Below are 20,133 nucleotides of genomic sequence, written 5' to 3'. Positions count from 1 at the left end.
GAAGCAAGAATGTATCACAAGCAACAGTAAAAGCTTTCAACTGAATTTAACAGCTTAGTGTGCAATGCAAATTCTAAAGGAGACTTAAGAAGAAACAATCGACCTCATAAGAATGCAATGAAGACTCCAACTCCACAAAAGGCCCATGCTTGACGTGCTAGGTCAAAGTCCATGAAGAATCAGCCATGTTTTTTAAGAAGAGCACATGTCATCATCATTTTCTTTCGCCATTCATCATCTTTTTTTTATGCCTTATCACACTTTTTTTAATAGCACAATCGCGATGGTACTTCTGATTTGGTCAATCAGAACATCCAGCTGGAGTTCCCATTACAGGCAGTCTCCGTGCTATCTTCGGAACTACTCGCACGTAAACGCACACAGTAGTCCGGACAAGAGCAAAAGATAACATAGATAACATGAAAGATTCAAAACATGGACCATAGCAAAGCTTTTCGACAGCATGTACAGCTATTGCAAAGAAGGAGTAAAGCATGGCATAAGTATGAGAAAGAAGCTTCAATTTAAGCAAACTCTTAGAACAAGCACTTGCACAAGATTTATGTTTAAGTGAAAATTCAAGTTAGGCAAGTTTCAACGCACTTGATTAAACATGGGAAGTTCATACAAGCTACTAGAGCACATCAAAGTTAGACAAGAGATCAAACTGGCACATATGTAAACCATGCACAACAAAGTGATGTGAAAGAGATAACATGCGAAGCTCACATGCAGGAAGACATGATAGAATGCAAAACAGATATTTGTAAACATGATGCACTATGTACAAATGTAGAGCAAAGCACAGAACTCCCCCTCAACTCAAGCCATAGAGATGAATTACCCCTAACTCAGCCCTCAAGAACTCAAACCGAGAACGATCAAGCGGCTTGGTCAAGATATCAGCAAGTTGCCTTTCTGATTCAACAAACTCTAGCACAATAGTACCTTTCTCGACATTATCTCGGAGAAAATGGTATCGAATTTCAATGTGCTTGGTCCTCGAATGTTGAACATGATTTTTTGCAATGTTAATGGCACTAGTGTTATCACAAAGCAAAGGAACACTCGAGAAAGACAACCCGTAATCTCGTAAAGTTGAGATCATCCAAAGCGCTTGACTGCAAGCACTGGAAGCAGCCACATATTCGGCCTTAGCAGTAGATTGCGCAACAGATGATTGTTTACGAGACGACCAGGAAACCAAAGAAGTCCCCAAGAAATGGCAAGAACCAGAAGTGCTTTTTCGATCGATTTTGCAGCCAGCAAAGTCAGAATCAGAAAACGCTCGAATAGACAAGATAGAAGAACGAGAGTACCAGAGTCCATACTCGAGCGTCGACTTGATGTAGCGAAGAATGCGCTTGACGGCTTGTCGATGAGAAGTCCTTGGAGAAGCTTGGAATCGTGCACAGAGGCATACAGCAAAGTGTATGTCTGGTCTTGACGCGGTCAGGTAGAGGAGGGAGCCGATCATGCTTCGGTACTCACGCTGGTCAACTGCTTCCCCATCCTCATCTGGTCCAAGAGTAGCAGTTGTGGATATGGGAGTGGCGATAGACTTGCAGTCCACCATGTCAAACTTCTTCAGGAGATCTTTAGAGTACTTGGTTTGGTGCATAAAGATGCCTTCCTCAGTTTGCTTGATTTGAAGTCCAAGGAAGTAGGTCAACTCACCCATCATGCTCATCTCAAACTCCCTGCTCATAGTTTCTGAAAACTTGGCCACAAGATGATGAGAAGAGCCACCAAAAATGATGTCATCAACATATATCTGAATAAGAAGGAAATCAATGCCATCTCTGAGTGTAAAAAGAGTTTTGTCAACCTTTCCCATTTCAAATCCATTTGAAAGCAAGAAATTATTCAGCCTTTCGTACCAAGCACGTGGTGCTTGTTTCAAACCATACAAAGCTTTGTCAAGTTTAAAAACATGGTTAGGAAATTTTGGATTTTCAAAACCAGGGGATTGTTTGCAAAAATCTCTTCTTCAATAACACCATTTAAGAAAGCACTTTTGACATCCATTTGAAAAAGTTTGAAACCTTTAGAAGAAGCAAAAGCCAAAAGAATTCGAATAGCTTCTAACCTAGCAACTGGTGCGAAAGTTTCCTCAAAGTCCAAGCCTTCGACTTGAGAAAAACCTTGTGCAACCAATCTGGCTTTGTTTCTAACTATGGTTCCATCTTCCCCTTATTTGTTTTTGAAAACCCATTTTGTGCCTATGACATTGTGCCCTATGGGAGGTTCAACAAGACACCAAACATTGTTTTTCTCAAAATTTTCCAACTCCTCATGCATGGCATTAACCCAATTCTCATCAGTTAAAGCATGACAGACATTTTTGGGCTCAAAAGAAGCAACAAAAGCAGAATTAGCAATTTCATAGGATCGATTTCTAGTTACCCTCTCATCCAGGCTTCCGATCATCATGTGAGGTGGATGTCGGTTCTGGATGTGCCGGGGAGCCGTTGGTCCTGAAGTGCCACCATTCATCTCCGTATGATCAACTGATGATGAAGATGTTGCAGGTGCGTCTGCCAGAGGTGAAGTAGTGGTAGGAGCTTCATCATCTTACTCAAGTGCCACCTCACGAGCTGGAGGTGGGCGATGAAGATCATCATCATCCTCATCGGACTCCTCTTCAATAAACAAAGTCTTTGAAACAACTAGAGTCCCTGAAATATCTGGTCTAGCACCAGGGCTAGCCTCGTCAAAAGAAACCTCACGGGTCTCCACAATTTTATTAGTTTCAAGAATGAGAACTTTATAAGCGCGTGAATGATCAGCATAGCCAAGAAACACACCATCAGAAGAGTGAGAGTCAAACTTGTCCAAATTACCAGGCTTAAGAACAAAACACTTGTAACCAAAGACTCGAAAGTGAGAAACACTAGGTCGACGACCAAAACGCAGTTCATATGGAGTCTTGTGCAAGGAAGTTCTTAAGAAGACCCGATTTGAAATGAAGCAAGCAGCTGAAATTGCTTCGGTCCAAAACCTTCTTGGAGTAGAGTACTCATCGAGCATGGTACGCGCCATTTTCACAAGTGTGCGGTTCTTTCTCTCAACCACACCATTTTGTTGTGGAACATATGGCGACGAAAATTGATGCTCAATACCAGAAGAATCACAGAAGGTTTTAAAAGAATCATTCTTGAATTCCGACCCATTGTCACTGTGAATTGCTCTTAGGGCTCTAGGAAATTCACTGGCCAAGCGACGAGTAAGATCACGAAAGAAGTCAAAAGTTTCACTCTTTGATTCCAAGAAAAAGACCCAAGAGTATCGAGAGTAGTCATCCACAATGACAAGAACATACCACTTTCCATCCACTGACTGAACCCGAGCAGGACCAACTGTATCCATGTGAAGCAGTTGTCCGGGTCCATCTGTCATGACCCAAGTCACTGGTGGATGTGAAGTAGTAGTCACTTTGCCATGACGACAAGTAGCACATACCAAATCCTTAGAAGCTTTCAGTTTTGGCAAACCACGAATCAAATCCATGCCACTCAAACGAGACAAGTGATCAAAACCAATGTGTCCAAGTCGTCGGTGCTAGAAAAATAGACTAGAAGAGCTAGATGCAATGAGACATCGAGAAGGACCAAAAGAGTGATCAAAATCAGCAAAATAAACTCGTCCGACTCGAGAAATCTCAAAGACACGAGACCCACAAGAATCAAGCACTTTAGAATCATTCTTTTTGAAACTGACTTCTAGATCAACATCACAGAGCTGAGAAACAGAAAGTAGATTGTATTTGAGTTTGCTTACCAAAGCCACATCATTCAGTGTGAATTTTTCATTTACTTTGACTGTTCCCTTGCCTATCACAGTTCCACAGCTTGCATCCCCAAAAGTGATCGTCTCATCACCGGATGCGCGAGTGAGAGAAGTAAAACATTTGGCATCACCTGTCATGTGACGAGAACATCCAGAATCTATAGGCCAAGAGTTACTTCTCCCACCTTGAAGGACCTAATGCAAAGAAAAATCAGACCTCGAGGAATCAATACTGGGGTTAGTGAGAAAAGACTTAGGAATCCAGTACTGATTCATTCGAGGGGTAGAGACACTGTTAGAGTTCACCAAAATTTTATGCACATGCTGATCCCACATGTTCTGCCCCAACCCCGCCAAGTCATGTCGAGGGTGCATATCTCGGCGAGGAAAGCGAGATACACCATTTGAACGATAATGACAAGCGCACTCAAACCTCTTAGGGACTCTAGGCTGACTACGCAGGGCTCTCAAAGTCCTAAGACACTCTTGTCGCTCTTTTTTGGCCTTTCTAAAGCAGAACCCAACCAAATGACCAGACTTATTGCAAAAGGTGCATTCATATTTGGTTTTCTCTATAGACTTGTGTACCTTGGTAGGTGGGATTTTTCTTGAGTTGTTCTAGCTTTGGCTCCTTAGGTTTAGACTCTGCTGATTCTAGAGGTTTGATAGGCTTAGGTTCTTTTTCAGCTTCTACAGGGTTGGGTATACTAGAGCTAGAGCTATCTAAGAAGCCAGCTGACTTGAAAACAGTAGGTTTTTTAGCTAACTCTATAACTCCATCCTGAAGGCCAAGAATCTCATGTCCACCTATCCTCAAAGACTCAGCAAAATCATAACCTATACCTTGGTTAAACTTGCTCACCTTGGATTGGTCTAGGATCATATTGAGATTTTTCTTTCCCTGGGCAAATTTTTCTAAAAATTGCTGCAAGTAGATTTTCTCTCTCTCTAGGATACCTAGGGACTCATCTTTCTTGACACACTCTTTCTTAGTAGCTATAAGATCATGCTCTAGAATGGCTAGCTACTCCTCCTTTTTAGTACATTCTTTCTTAACAGAACCAAGATCTTGTCTAAGAGAGATGCAAGAAGCACAAAAAGCATGAGACTCAACAACACTCTTAATGTCTTTTAGCTCAGCTTCTAAATTAGCACAATTTGAGCAACAAGTTTCGACAGAAGTTTTAGTTGTCATGAGCTCTAGCAAATTGTTCCTAATCTTAAGCAAACCAAATTTCTTTTTAAGTTCATCATTCTCACTAGCAAGATTTTGACAAATTTCACAAATCCTAGACTTATCATGATCAAGCTTTTCTTTCACTTCTTTTAGCTCAATTTCAAGCAAACCAATATCGAGTTTCAATTCATAGCATTTTGAGCAAGCATTTTTAGCACTAGCAGTTATCCCAGCTCCTAAAGCACAAGAATCATTTCTAGACTTGAGAAGAGCAATTTCAGCAAGATAGGTTTTGCAAGAAGAACACTCATCATCTTCAGGTATCATGGACCGAAGCCTAGCAATTTCTGCTAACATATCATCTTTTTCAGATTTTAGTTTCACAATTTTAGTACCACATAGCTTGTATTTTTCAGTGAGAGTAGTCATCAACCTAGCCATTCTTTCGCTACTAATGCCATCCTCATCCAAATCATCACTCGAATAATTCTCATCACAGGACAATTCATTCATATCATTTTCAGAATCATCGAGGGAGAGGACATCATAGGGTCGTACCTTAGAATGCTCAGTTGAGTCATCCATGCTCTCAAGTGCCATGAGACACATGTCGATGAGGTAGTCGTTGGTGTAGCAGCACATGTCGGCGAACTCCTTGTCCTTCTTGGCCTTGTCACGATCGTTGTCGGAGTCCGAGTCGACGTCGCTTAGCTGCACCTCCTCGAGCGCGGCAAGTACCTTGTGGATCACCTTCCGCAATCCTTCCTTCCGGCTCCCACGTGCTCGCCCCTCAGGCCGTTTGGACATATTCTCGCCTTTCTTCTTCAGTTTTGGACAATTAGCACGAATGTGATTTGGTTCTCCACACTCAAAGCATGTAAATGATTTTGTGGATTTAACTCCTTTTCTCTCTCACACATTGTTGTAAGCCCTAGTAAATTTCTTAGCAAAAAGAGCCAAATCATCTTCAGAAAATTTTTCAACTGTTCATCAGAGATGGAGTGTAATGCAGCAAGGGAGATGCCGCCACACACCAAAGCAGTTTCATTAGCACAAGCGCTAGAAGAGGGCTCAGCTACAAGTGCCATCGAGTGCTTTTGCCCTTTGCGATGTAAGATTTCCATCTCGTGGGTTTTTAGCTTAGAGTAAAGCATTTCCACGGTGAGAGAACTCAAAGGTACACTTTCTATGATGGATGTAACTTTTATAGCCCAAAGTCCAACATCGAGATTGTTGAGGAGGTGTCGAGCCTTTGCATTTTCTTCAAGCTCAAGACCGACAGACCTTATGTTTGAAATAATTTTCTCAAATCTGTTAAAATACTCATCAATAGATTCTCCAGGGTTTATCTCAAATTGCTGGTATTCCCTCTGGAATTGGTTTTGACGAACCAATTTAATCTCCTTGCTTCCTTCATGGAAGGAGCATAGATTTTTCTAGTTTTCGTTAGCAGTCTTGAGGTGGTTCAATAGATTCTCCAGTTTTCGCACGATGTTCGTTTTTGTGTACGCGCCTGTGTCTCACCTTGTCACCCAACACCCTCGATCGTTCTAGACCACAACTCCCCCTGAGTTTGATCCCGGTCTGTCGTTGACCAAGGTTGACCCCAAGCAGCTGCACATAAATAATCCGAATCATCGTTTTGCGGGCACAGATTTCTTGACCTGACCCTCGTTAGTCAATACACACGCTTCACCTATACTTACCAATTTTCCATCACAATTAATACAAACCACTCTTGGTTTCACAGATTGAGCAGCACGGCGTGGCAGAGCTCGCCGCCGGCGGCCACCACCACCACGAGGAGAACAGAGCGGCGAATCCTACGATTTTGGATGCCATTGCCGTGTGAGGTCGATTGAGCTGGGCATCCCCGTCGCCTACGGCGATATGTATATAAGCTCTAGCTAGAGATGGATAGGAGATGATGATTAATTACTGTTAGGTAGTTCGGCAGAGATCGACCGATTTTCTGACAGAACACATGTGCACGACATGGATAATATTGAGACATCGATCTATACGTGGAATCAATATCTTCGAGCCCTGTGTATATCATTCGTCTTATTTACATATCATTATTTGTTACGATTTGATTTATTACTAAAGATATTTTAATCATCTCCTATGTTTTTTATATTTGCAAAATAAAAATTAAGTAAGATGAACAATTAAACGTATATATTCAAAATCCAATGTCATTGAATAAATAGAAAATAGAGGAAGTATATGTATTCTGACACCCCATATACACGTGTACGGCACTCACCTGGCAAACGAGTACGCTGTCTAGCCATGCTCGCTCAAAAATCGTATAGAAAACATAACCAAGATTTAATATTTGATGAGTAACAAATTTACGTCTCGTTTCTGCTCTTTATAGTGCATAAAACTGTTTTTGTATGCATTGCATGACATTCACATTCTGTGCATCAAAAGCTGAGGCAAACGCGTAAAAACCGTTAAGGCGAATTGAGACAACGAGTTTTGTGGGCATAATCAATTTTTTATCTTCATCTTAAATTCTATATAAATGCATAAGAGCATCCTGTGGAGTACTAAAACACGTGCGTAGAAAAGAGAAAAATGTTGAGCACCTGCTTGTTTACCGTTACCTGCATGTAGTATTTTTCAAGCATCGATGTCCAAGAAAACAGCGTTCTCATCATATAAGCGTCGTACGGAAAGAAAAAACCCTCTGTTTTTTTTCTCTTAAGCGTCCATCAAAGCTTCGCTTTATGAATGCCCTAATAATTCTACATCGTGTCACATGCCCATCTGCCAAACGTTAAAATGCTTTGACCAGTTAAACTGATCACCAAAATTGAAAATTCCCTGTGATTGTTCACCTGACGGTACAATTTATTCGTTGTTATGGATGTGTCCTATGTTGCATGACGTGGCTTAGTTTTTTTCTTTTTGGGGTTCCCTTCTTAATTGTAGAGATTTCTATAGTATGTTTTAATGATGACAAAAACCAATTTCTGAGCGTGAAAAGTTGGAGTAATTCATGTCATGAACGTATTTCTATGAAGCGTATATTAGAGTATTATCATGTTAATGTATTTGGTTTATACATTGATGAGGCCTAATGAGACTCTACTACCACAACCCATATGTCGCACATGGGAAGTCAAGGGGGTGTTTGTTGCTAGGGATTTATTTTTAGTCCCTAGTCATATTAGATGTTTGAACATTAATTTGAAGTATTAAACATAGACTAATAAAAAAACTAATTACATAAATGAGAGCTAATCCGCGAGACGAATTTTTTAAGTCTAATTAATCCATAATTAGCAAATCTTTACTGTAGCATAGGCTAATCATGGATTAATTAGGCTCATTAGATTCGTCTCGCGAATTAGTCCAAGATTATAGATGGGTTTTGTTAATAGTCTATGTTTAATACTTCAAATTAGTGTCCAAACATCCGATGTGACATAGGGCTAAAAAGCTTAGCCCCATCTAAACAACCCCTCACTTGCTAAGTATCCTTTTTTTTTTGAAAGTTGCTAAGTATCCTTTTTTTTTTTTGAAAGTTGCTAAGTATCCTATTGATTCCTTGCAATAGGCTCACTAGAGGTAGTTGTCTGTCATTATTGTTGAAACTGGGTTAGTATTGGTTATTGTCCATTTTTGTCACTGTAGGTGTTATTTTTTTTTGCCTTCCCATAGACCTCCCGTGCATAAAACGTGTACCCTAACCTTAGAAACCCTCTGTTAATTTGTTGAAAATGCTATAGGTTAAAACACGTGCGCAAAATTCTTCGCTAAGCCATGCATTTGTGAGAGTTTTGTGAGATCATGCGGGTGTGAATAACGATTTTGTGAGCTAGAGAATTTTCACTTCCCAAGGCTGTTCCTTGATGCTTTTGTTGGAGTGTCATGCCTTAATTACAACCTTGCCTGGAACCAAAAAAGCTCCAAATAGAGCTACTACTAAGAGCAAGAGCAAGTATAATAGCAGGCTATAAGTTGGCTATATGCTTATGTGGAGGAGAGAGGGATGAGAGAGTGACATGTGGGTCCTGCATTAAACGATGAAGAGCTAACTAGTATATGAATGGGCTAAAAAAAAGCTATAAGAAGTCTTATAGCCAACTTGTTGGCTATATTATTAGCCTTGCTCTAAGTCCGCACTATATTTTTGCAGTTCAATTGCACAAAAATTATGATTTCCTTATTTTGATTTTAGGACAGAGCAGAAGCTGTCCAGCCTTTCTCCCTTGTCTGAACTCGGATTCAAGGATTCGTTCTCCGGAGTTCATATGCACTTCCATATCCGGCAAGAAATTTGGATTTCTGATACTGTTAATTTTTTCAGTTGCATTGCATTTTCTTTCGGTTCTTCCGTAGAGGGCGGTGTTGTCGATCCAGTAGAGAAGGAACAAGAGAAGTGCCAAGAGGTCTAAGGCACAGAACTCGCTTAATCAATTGCTCATATATTTAAAATTTAGAAACTATATTGGGTTCAAAACTATTGTGCATGCGATGTATTACTAAAAAATGTGCAAACTACTAGGGTAGTTATCCTCCTGTTATGTCACCACTCCAAGCTCTTAAAATTAATATGCCTAGTTTTACTCTGTTTGTTTTCTTATATGTACTAAAATGTTTGTGAAAATCGTGGGAATGAACAGAGGGCATCGGACTGTTGATCTTGGTGGAAAAATGAGTCCAAATTTATTTTGTGTTGGACTGGAAGTAACGCAACCACAGGGTCTTCGACTCGGTGCTGTCTTCCGTCTAAGAGGTGTTGGAGTCCGTTCGCTCGGAGGGCCAGCTCTGGTCGTCAGCAGGCGTTGCTTCCTTTGGAGATCTGAGTGTAGTGTAGAGTGGCTGTGTGCCCCTCTTTTTGTCTACTAGGAGCTAGTCCTTTCCCTAAGTTTTCTCTTTAGCAAGTTGTTCGCCGGGCCCGGCCGACATTTTTGTTCTGGGTCCCCACCCATGGCCTGTCTAGTCTAGGGTGTCTGTGTTTCAAACTCTTTCTTGCTAATATATTGACGTGGAAATCTTTTGCGCGTTCGATAAAAAAAAAGTTCAGTACTTGTGTGTCCGGTACGTACCGTTAGGTGGTTTGTCTCACCTAGGTTGCTTAAGGACCAAATCATTGCTGAAGCCTAATGAGACACTAGCACAAACCATATGTGGCTCATGGGAAGTCCCTAGCCAACTATCGTCTCTACTAGAGGAATGATTTTCCTGGACGTCGGCCCCTTTTATTTTCAGGCATAAGTGACGCCACCTGAAAAATCGGCAGACCGGCGTCGGGCCGTTACCTGCACGAGAAGGTGGATTATCTCATGCGGTCGTCTTAACCCAACCGCACGGGATAATTGCATTATCCCGTGTGGTTGGGTTATGATGACCGCATGGGAAAAATGCATCTTCCCACGCGGTGGTTTTAAGACGCCCGCACACGATGATACGCGCCTATATAAATTTCAGCCCGACGCTACCTTTCCTCCTCACTCTCAGCAGACCGGCGTCGGGCCGTTACCTGCACGGGAAGGTGTATTATCTCATGCGGTCGTCTTAACCCAACCGCACGGGATAATTGCATTATCCCGTGTGGTTGGGTTATGATGATCGCATGGGAAAAATGCATCTTCCCATGTGATGGTTTTAAGACGCCCGCACACGATGATATGCGCCTATATAAATTTCAGCCCGACGCTACCTTTCCTCCTCACCCTCATCGTCGTCGCCTCCTCTCCTCTGCGCCCTTACCGCCGCAGACGCCTGGATCCGCCGTCATGACTTATCCTCCACCCCAAGCTGCATTTCCTTCTCCCTTCACCACTGCCGATCTCCTTCCCCTCACCGACGACATTGACGATGCCGTCGGCCTCCACGACGAAGCCGCCGCCGATCTCATCCACCATGAAGCCGCTGACCTCTTGCCCCTTGGCACCGGGCTCCATGACGCCTCCTCCTTCCCCAAGCTACCGGCCTCCCCCCAAAGCCGTCGACCTCCACCAAGCCGTTGCCGTTGGCGTCCACGATGCAGTCGCCGCCGATCTCCTCCACCAAGAAGCCACCAACCTCCTCCTCCTCGGTGACGGGTTCCACGACTCCGCTGGCCTCCCCTCCCCAAGCTACTGACCTCCTCCCCCTCAGCACCGCTGGCCTTCACCAAGCCGTTACTGGCACCGACCGCATCGACCAATTTGATATGTGTGCAAATTGTGAGATGTGTTATTCGATATCAGGGCAAATTGTTTGTGAGATGTGGTATTTAGAAATGTTCTTTTTTGATGTGTGAGATGTTCATTTTTCAAATTGTGAGATTGTTAACGCCAGATTTTAGCAAATTGCCTATGGATTGAAACATGACTAAAGATTGAATCGGACGAGAAATGGCGAATCGGCTGGAGACAGGAGATTGGACGCGGCATGGATATAGCTGATGGAGTCCGAATCAGACAAGGATTGGAGTCCGATTGGGCCTGAAAGATAGTGATAGATTTGGTGTTAGTTGTGAGTCCATGTAGATTAATTAGGCTTTATCTTAGAGTTTGTTTAGGATTTTTATATTTAATTAAAGTCCGAACATTACAGGTTAGTTAGTAATAGATTCTTATGCGGATAGGTTAATTGACACCCGGAGATATAAATATGTGTGCGTGGGGTCCTTGTAAATTATCTTCAGATCAATTAAACTTGGCGCATCGCCTCAACACCTTCAACTTGCTTGAGCTTTCGGCATGGGGTTTGTCAGCTTTGCAATGTAAGTTCATGTTTGTCAAAACCTGTCGATCAACTAGAACATGACTGTCTCGGTTAAGTCCGATCTCCTGCCTGGTTCATCGGCGGGCTAAGTTCTGTCACTACTTTGATCTGTTTAGCTTGAAGTAGTAATAGTTCTCTGATTTGCTCGCATGGTTCTAGGTAGCCTGATTCTGTCTCGGTTCAGTCCGATCAATCTGGCTGGTCAGGTACGTGTAGTCAGATTAGATTAGGGGCTCGTGAGGGTTTATCGCTGGAGTTCTATCCAGCATTATCTTAAGTAATCTGTTGATTGATTCATTAAGCTCGTCGATCTTCATATTTCTATGAGTATATCTACTAGATTGCATACTGTCTAGGTTAGGTCTGATCTGTGTATATTTGTTGTGATGTGCTTATAGAGATCTGTCCGATCGGCTGGATTTAATGGATTAGTTGGTAGATTACGCTGGTTTACTATACTGGTACGTGCATGCTGCAATAAGTTGATTTTACATATGGTTATATTTAGATCTGTACTGTCTCGATTGGGTTCGATCTTCTAGATCTTGTATCGACGTATGTGTAATTGATTGTTATTGTTTTATACTAGTAATTGGTAGTAATTGGTATAGTATTCCAGTTTATGTTAAATTCCACACTTAGTATCCTATCGGCTGTTGATTTTACGCGCGATAAGTGCTAAATTGGTCTGATCGGCTGATTAATCTTAATACTGTCTCGGTTGGGTCCGATCTTTTAAGATTGCTTGGTTGGTTAACTCGTTCGGTGCATATCCTGCTTCTGATTCAGTCGATTGAGCACGTTTATATTCACTATCATGAAATTCCGGTAAAGCCGATTGTCTAGTTCATTGGCTAGGGTCCTGGGATGGTATCGGCTGCCAAGCCGATAGCAGTTTCGGGGTTAACTCTTTTCCATGTTATATCTTGTCAGTTACAAGATCAAACTGACTGGCACGCCCAACATTTCTATGAATTAGGTCCTGCACTGGAGTGGTCTAAGATTGACTCCCAGGTCTATGTGTGTGACCGTTGATTGTTATTTTTAGCGTCAACGGAGATGTTGTATTTGCTATATGTAAAAGTTGTGAAATGTGAAACTTGGTACTTAGGGTGATATGTGAAACGGCTAGCATGTGCTAGGCCGAACGCATGGGATAATCCCATGCGGTCGACATATTTTGATGAAATATTTGAACGAATATACACTTTCTGAAGAATTAAACAAAGCTATTTATTACAAATCTATGAATTTAATTCAGTATATACGAAATGTCTTTAAAGATAAGATATATTTTTTCTATCTTAAAGAATTAATATATAGCATAGTTTATAATTTCCAGATGAGATAGGAGCTTTTAATTTATCATAACGGCAAGGATACATGTGATCAGAACATCGATCACTGTTGACTCCTGAGTCCACAAATATGAACAGTTGCGTACCACGTTTATAAATCATGGTGTCTAAGGTTTCCAGATGAATCGACAAATAAGCAATATACATGGTAATGGCTGTTCAAAACTTAATGGTATATTCACAATCAGTACTGACTCAGTTTTAAAATCTAGGAAAATAAAGTTGGCACTATGCATGAACAGAGTCGGCTGACTGAGCTTATAGATTGTCTATCAAGAGTTCATCCTTTTCCCTATTACATGTACATATATATTTTGACCACTCAGCGATAACCACTAATCGACATGGTGTATGATCACTTAAATATATACTACCTCCGTTCATTGTTTTGGACAAACACTTTAGCTTGTTTTCTTTGTAATTTCTTGGTCCTAAACGTCATTTATTTGTGTTTGGAGGGAGTATTAAATAGACAAAAGTTTTGCTGACTACAAGAAGTTAAAGATCTGTTGGGATGATCACAAATTTTATAAAATCAAATTATCAACACCGACTCATCTCATCAATATCAGAAATGCTTTGGCTTCATTACTGTCAATAGGGTTAATATTTTTTGAAGGGGGAGAAATTTCAAAGGGGACTGTCATATCAAAAATTGCAGAAATATCAGGAATTCCAGAATATTTCAGTTCAGAATATTTAAATAAATTTTACGAAATTCAAAAGAAATGAATTTTTTTTGAAAACACGATGGCAGAAGGCCTGCCGGAATATATTAGAAGGAATAAAAGTTGTTACAAAAAGAGAGAAGAAAAGAAACGAGATTACATTGGGAGAAAGCTGCTAGAAGAGGGGGAAAGCTCTCAGGGAGGTCGAAAGGCCAGGAGTCTTAAATCTATTTCTAGTTTTATTTTGTGGGCTACTTTAATGGCTGTGTTGTGCTGACTGTTGAAGACTCTACTATTTCTCTCTATCCAGATGTGCCACCAAGTTGTTATCAGGGATCTTATTAAGTTCTTCTGCAGAGATTTCGGTTTGATTTCGCAGAAGGATCTCCACCATTCCTTTAGAGTCTTGTTATTTAGCAGCAAGAGCGTGTTATGCTTACCCCATAAGCAGAGTTGGTTCCAAGTTTCTCTGGTGTAGCTGCATTCCTTGAAAAGGTGAGTGGTGTCTTCAAATACTTCGCCACACAAACTGCATATCCAGTTGAATGGCCAATGCCTTCGGAGGAGGTTGTTGGCGGTTAGAGTTCTTTTGTGCAGAATGAGCCAACCTAGTTGGCGGTGTTTTGGTTCACACTCTGCCTTCCACAGTTTGTCATAACAAACTGTAGTGTTGGACCCAATGAATTGCATCTCATATGCACTTTTCGAACTGTAAGTGTCGTTGGTGGTCAACTTCCATCTGATGGTGTCAGGTGTGATGTGGATCAGGTTTGCTATCTGCGGGATTCCCCCTAGAGTTACAAGTTCGTCAATCTCCTGCATAGATGTTAGTTGCCGGAGTGAGGAGAGCCAGCTGTTATTTTCCATAGTGCTGTGGACCGAGGTTTGTTTCCTTTTTGCAAGCCTATAGAGGTTTGGCGCCAAGGTTTGCAGACTACGGTTTTGCAACCAGTTGTCGCTCCAAAATTGAGCTTTTCTACCATCTCCCAATATGATCTCCGTGGCCGCCTTGAAGAGGATTTTGTCCGTTTCATCACAAGGGATCTCGAATTGGACCCAAGGCTTGGAATCATCCGTCCATCGCATCCAGAGCCAACGGATTCTTAGAGCCCTAGCGAATTTCTCCAGGTCGAGGATCCCCAACCTTCTGCACACCGTATGCCAGTTAACTAGGCTGCTGCCATTATGGACTTTATCTGGGTCCTCTCCTTTCCATAGGAAAGCTCGTCTATGCTTATCAACTTTCTTTATGATCCACTTGGGGGTTTGTATTGCTGTTAGGTGATAGATTGGTAACGAGGTTAGGACCGATTTAACAAGAGTGGTCCTTCCGGGTGATGTGAAGAATTTTCTTTTCCAACCTGGCACTCTTCCCCCGATTTTGTCCAACAGAGGTACATAATCCACCTTTCTCAGTTTTTTAAAATGTAAGGGCATCCCTAGGTAGGTGCAAGGTAGGTTTTTCACTATTCCCGGCAGGTGGTTTTTGAGGGCTTCAAGATTTTGGCCGCCATAAGCTATTGGGTATAATTCAGTCTTGGTAAGGTTTGTGCGAAGGCCACTGATTCTTGCAAAAAGCTCAAGAACTTTTGCCATGAGTTGTATTTCCTGCTGCAAAGGCTTTATGAAGATCGCCACATCATCTGCGTACAAAGAATAGTGAAATCGGTTCCAATTTTGCATGAGAGGTGAGAGCAGGCATGAGTCTTCCGCTGCCTTGAAAAGTCTATGTAGAGGTTCCATTGCTAGGATGACAGAGGGTCACCTTGCCTTAGTCCTCTCAAGTGCTGAATCTCATCCCCTGGTATTCCCTTGAGAAGCACGCGTGAAGTGGACGTTGTTAGGAGGTTTGTTATCCAGCTTCTCCATTTTGCCCTAAAACCTAGCCTTTGCATAACTTCAAGGAGAAAGGACCAATTAACAGAGTCAAAGGCCTTTGAGATATCAATTTTGAGCAATATGGTTCTTTCCTTCTTGCAGTGTAGCTTTTTGATCATGCCTTGGACGAAAATGAAGTTATCATGGATTGCCCTTTTCTTTATGAAAGCACTCTGGTTGTTTGATACCATCTGATCAAGTTTGGAGGCTAGCCTGTTTGCTAGCGTCTTTGTGATAATTTTTCCCACGCTATGGATTAGGTTTATTAGCCTGTAATGGTCCGGGGCTGTGGCATCTCCCTTTTTCGGTAAAAGACAGATGTTGGCAGAGTTGAGCTCTTTGAGGTTCTGGGTCTTAAAATTCATGAACCACCTAACTGCCACCAAAAGATCATTTTTGATATGATCCTAGGCTACTTTGTAAAAAGCGCCCATAAACCCATCCGGCCCTGGTGCCTTTTCTGATGGTAGGGATTGAATTGTTTTTTTGAAGCTCATCTTCTGTGATATCTGCTTCCAGATTAGCTAAGTCGAAGGTGGGAAAATTAATGGCGTCCCAATTGATGGTGCATAGTCTCTGCTGGTTTGTCGCTAATCTCTCAGAAAAGAAACGATGAAGTTCGGCATTTTTTTCTTGCACAGAGACAGCTAAGCCAGTCGGAGATTGGAGGGTTTGAATGTAGTTTTTTCTCCTTCTGCCATTTGCTTTCAGATGAAAGTATTTGGAATTGACATCGCCATCTTTTAGTGCAGTCTGCCGCGATCTCTGTCTAATTCTGATTTTGTTTAAGACAGCGAGGCCCAGGGCTTTTGATTTAAGATCAGTATGTAATTTTCTTTCTTCCTTTGAAAGAGCTCTGAATTCTTGTGCCTTGTCCAGTTGGAAAATTACTTCGTTTGCAACTGCAAATTGTAACCTTATGTCCCCAATCTGGTGATTTTTCCATCTTTTGAGGACTCCGGCCAGTCTACAGAGCTTCAGCCTCAAAATGGAGAAAGGGTTATCTGCTAGAATTTCTCTTTCCCAGGATTCTTTTATCACATCTTTTATGTCTGGGAATTTTAGCCAATATGACTCAAAACGGAAAGCAGTCGATCTTGGCTGATCATCTTTTCCTACCAGTAGCAGTGCAGAGTGGTCTGAGCTTGAGGATGACAGGGGAAAAAGTTTTGCTGAGTCAAACATTAAATCCCACTCAACTGAACAAAAGGGACGATCGATTTTTGATTGGGTAGGATTTGAACCCGAGTTTTGCCAAGTGAATTTTTTCCTAGGAGGTGTAGTTCTCTTATTTCTAGATGATCAATTACCCCCCCCCCCCCCCCCCCCCCGAAACGTTGCATCAGAGCTCTGTTCAGTCTGTCATTGTTTTTATCACTTGCCTTGTAAATTAGATTAAAATCTCCTATAAGCAACCATGCAGAATGCATCAACGGCTTGAGGTCTTTTAGCTCCTGCAGAAAAGCAATTTTCTCTGCATCCAATTGTGGACCATAAACTACAATGATGGACCAGGCAGTGTTTGTTTCTCTCATATTGATTGTTGCTGAGAGGGAGTGCGTGTGGAGTGTAACATCTAGGATGGAGAAGAAATTTTCATCTGTTGCCAGGAGAATGCCTCCCCTTGTTCCATCTGCAGGCAACAAAGCATAGGACTTGCTGAATCTCTCACCCAAGGTTTGAGTAACAATCAATTGTGTCACCTGTTGAAGTTTTGTTTCCTGGAGAGGTGCAATCTGGGAGACAAAAGTTTTGAGACAATCTTTTTTTGCTTGGCTATTAAGGCCTCTCACATTCCAATTAAAGAGCTTAAAATTCACTTGAGACATCACGGAAGGGTATCAAGCAACTGGTAATAGAGCTTACAGGTCTTTTTTGTACTAAAACACAGCCGGGCTCCCTGGCCGAAACATAGTGACAAAGAAAACACTGCAGCTTGTAAGGTGTCACTAACTGACGTACTAATAGAGAGGGGGCTAAAAGTTCTTGGTGAGATAGCAGGGTACAGACTAAAAGGGGTACATTGAGACTTGGGGAAACAGGAGAAAAAACTGGCAGGTGGATCGCTTGGCAGACATTGTAGAGGTAGCATATTTTGTGGTGGTTGATCACTCTTCAGGCCGGCTGAAAACGCTTCAGATCGGTACCACCGTTGCCTTCTTCTTTGCGCTCTTGAGGCGCATCGCCTTGCAGCCTCCCTTTTCCACCAAGGCCATGATTGTCTTGAGTGAATCTGGCGGAAGCGGTTTGTTGAAGTGCTGCACATATAATTTTTGGATTTTATCATTAAAGCAAGCATTTTTATCTAGGAAACCAAGACTTCTTGAGAGAACTTCCTGAGCTGCAGTTTCAATTTTCCCTCCCTGTGTGCGTTTCCGAGCCAAACGCTCACTGTGGCGTGGTGCAGATTGGATTATCACCTTGGATTTGCAGAGTCTGCGTGCAGCTGCCGGAGGGGTCGGGAGGATGGGCGCCGGTGTCGGTGTCGTCACCCTGTCTAGGAACAGCTCTGCTGCCTGCAGTTGCCGGACTGCTTCTTCAGTCGGTGACGGTGGGGTAGGTGTTGCCGGGGTGGGCGAAGCCGGGCGGGGTTCAACCATGTTAGGGGGAGGGTTGAGCTTTGGAGCCCGACCTCATGTAGCATCGGGTCCAAATGCTTCTCTAGTACTTCCAGAACTGAAGGATGGCTCTGCAGTGCGAGCGAGGAATCAACAGAGGGGTCAGCAGAACAAGGTGCAACTAGAAGAGCAACTGAGCCAGAACCCGGTCCCGGGCTTTTACTACGTCGTGGCGAATTTTCTCTGCATGGTGAAACTTGTGCAGTTTCTAAATTTTGCAGTTTAGGGGGCTCAGAGTTGAGAGGTTGGCTCACGAGAGCGGCGGCTGCGACTGCGGTGGGACGCCCTATGTCTTGTGCGGTCCCTGCCCCTGTTGTCTTGGTTTTGGACTTGGCGCTCTCTTTGCTCCGGCTCTCTGCTGCGACTTGACGAGCGGCCCTCGAAGCGTCCTTGCAGTGATCTGCTTCTGTGACGCCCTCGAGAGCGACGGTCTCTGTCCGCGTCATCATCTGGCCCCCACGCCGGGTCTGGTTCTGTCCAGCTTGTCCGAGGCTGAGGGGGAAGGCGATCAAAAGCATCCTGGACCCCATAACGCCACGGAAAGGACCTGGATTCCATGGTACGCAGATCCTCCACAGTATCAACATGGATCAAAACAAAATAGAGCTCACCTCGTTTCTCTCCTTCTGGTAGTGGATTCCGGTGTGGTTCCAGCTCTACGAGTGGAATCTCCGTGGATGGTAGCTCCTCGTCGGCGTCAGTGAGGGTCAGCCAAGATGCCTTGTGGATGTAGGACAAGTCTGCAGTCCTCACCCATAAATCGTAAGTACGATTGTAGGTACGACGGCGAGAATACTCCTCCACATAGTGGACAGAGCACTGTCTTCCCACCGCCTTTGCCGCCACTGCTTCCGTTCGTCCATGCATCGGAATCCCCTCTAGGCAGAGGCGGACCCGATACCTGAGCTTGACGCGCTGTCCGTGGCGGCGCTCAGTCCAGGGACTGAACTGATACACCCTCCCCGATGGCGTTTCCAACCTTGACTGACGGAGAATGGATTCCCGATCGGCCTGCTTGGACAGCGTGACGAAGTAGTCTTCTGGATGATATTTTGTCACTTGGATGTCGAGGCGGTGGATGCGGAAGGCGATACGAACATCGTCAGGGAAGGTGTTGATGTCGACTCTATCGGCCGTTTCTCCCACAGACCAAGCAACAACTGATTGCGAGGAGAAGCGCTGCCTGAGGTGCTCAACCTCTCCCGTGGAGGATATCACCATGGAGTCAGCATCGGGACGGGAGGATAGAGCCTCCATCCCCCACCTAGGAGCGGTGGCACGGTGGTTTGCACTCAGCTTGGAGCGAACAGGGAGAGGAGGAAAATCTTGAGAGGAAGAGATTGCAAATGGTTGTGTTGTGGGATTGGGGAGCAATGAGGCTGGTTTATAGTTGCGGCGTTTGGGGCAGTTGGAAGCGAGATGACCGATGCTTAGACAGAACCAGCAACGGAGAGGGTCTCTGCAATTTTTTACTTGATGATTTGTGCGGAGGCAGCGGAAGCAGCGCCCAGCCATGTGTTTGCGAAATCTCCGTCTTCTTGAATGAGCATCGTCCAGGTTGTTGGCCGTAGTGAATGCAGGTTGCTTCCTTTTCCATTGCTTGTTCCTTACTTGCTTCCATCCTCCTTCATCACCAGCCCGTTCTGGAAGCAGAGGAGTAAAGGCCTGTGCCGCAGGACACCCATGTCCTGCTTTCTTTCGTCCTGTCAAGAGGATTCGAAGATCTTGCTGAGGTCTTTCATCTCGGGAAGAAACGCCACGAGATTGTTGCGTGTCAGTGGTCGGGGGAACAAAATTTCTAGAACTTTGAAACAAAATTGCAATCCCTCACTGTCACTTGATGCTCGTCCATTGTTGGCCCGATGCTGATACTAAATGTAGTGATGACTACGTAGGAGTACATTTTAATCATG

General features: G+C 43.3%; 2 protein-coding genes across 2 annotated transcripts; both read right to left on the bottom strand.

Moving 5' to 3' along the window:
* Window positions 1-817: 817 nt before the first annotated feature.
* LOC121054398 (uncharacterized mitochondrial protein AtMg00810-like) lies at window positions 818-1,837 on the bottom strand. Its single transcript, XM_040523842.1, has one exon. The coding sequence runs from the start codon at window positions 1,835-1,837 to the stop codon at window positions 818-820; it is 1,020 nt and encodes a 339-aa protein (XP_040379776.1).
* A 15,542-nt stretch (window positions 1,838-17,379) lies between these two features.
* On the bottom strand, window positions 17,380-19,551 carry LOC102706247. The gene is made up of 3 exons (XM_040523813.1): window positions 18,467-19,551; window positions 18,023-18,220; window positions 17,380-17,860 (listed from the first exon to the last, which is right to left on the bottom strand). Exons 1-3 carry the CDS (start codon window positions 19,475-19,477, stop codon window positions 17,738-17,740), a joined length of 1,332 nt encoding a protein of 443 aa, XP_040379747.1. The 5' UTR covers window positions 19,478-19,551; the 3' UTR covers window positions 17,380-17,737.
* Window positions 19,552-20,133: the final 582 nt, after the last annotated feature.

This window comes from Oryza brachyantha, chromosome 1, assembly GCF_000231095.2.
Source record: "Oryza brachyantha chromosome 1, ObraRS2, whole genome shotgun sequence".
In the NCBI taxonomy this organism is placed as follows: domain Eukaryota; kingdom Viridiplantae; phylum Streptophyta; class Magnoliopsida; order Poales; family Poaceae; genus Oryza; species Oryza brachyantha.
This window is presented reverse-complemented; position numbering and strand designations above follow the sequence as displayed.

Excerpts from the sequence above, each read along its gene's own strand:
- LOC121054398 (XM_040523842.1), bottom strand. The coding sequence starts at position 1,837 with ATGGGAAAGGTTGACAAAACTCTTTTTACACTCAGAGATGGCATTGAT.
- LOC102706247 (XM_040523813.1), bottom strand. The coding sequence starts at position 19,477 with ATGGAGGCTCTATCCTCCCGTCCCGATGCTGACTCCATGGTGATATCC. Across the intron at positions 18,221-18,466 it reads GCCGCCGCTCTCGTGAGCCA|CTCAACCCTCCCCCTAACAT; the intron begins ACCTCTCAACTC and ends CGGGCTCCAAAG. Across the intron at positions 17,861-18,022 it reads GCAGACTCTGCAAATCCAAG|CACTTCAACAAACCGCTTCC; the intron begins GTGATAATCCAA and ends TTATATGTGCAG.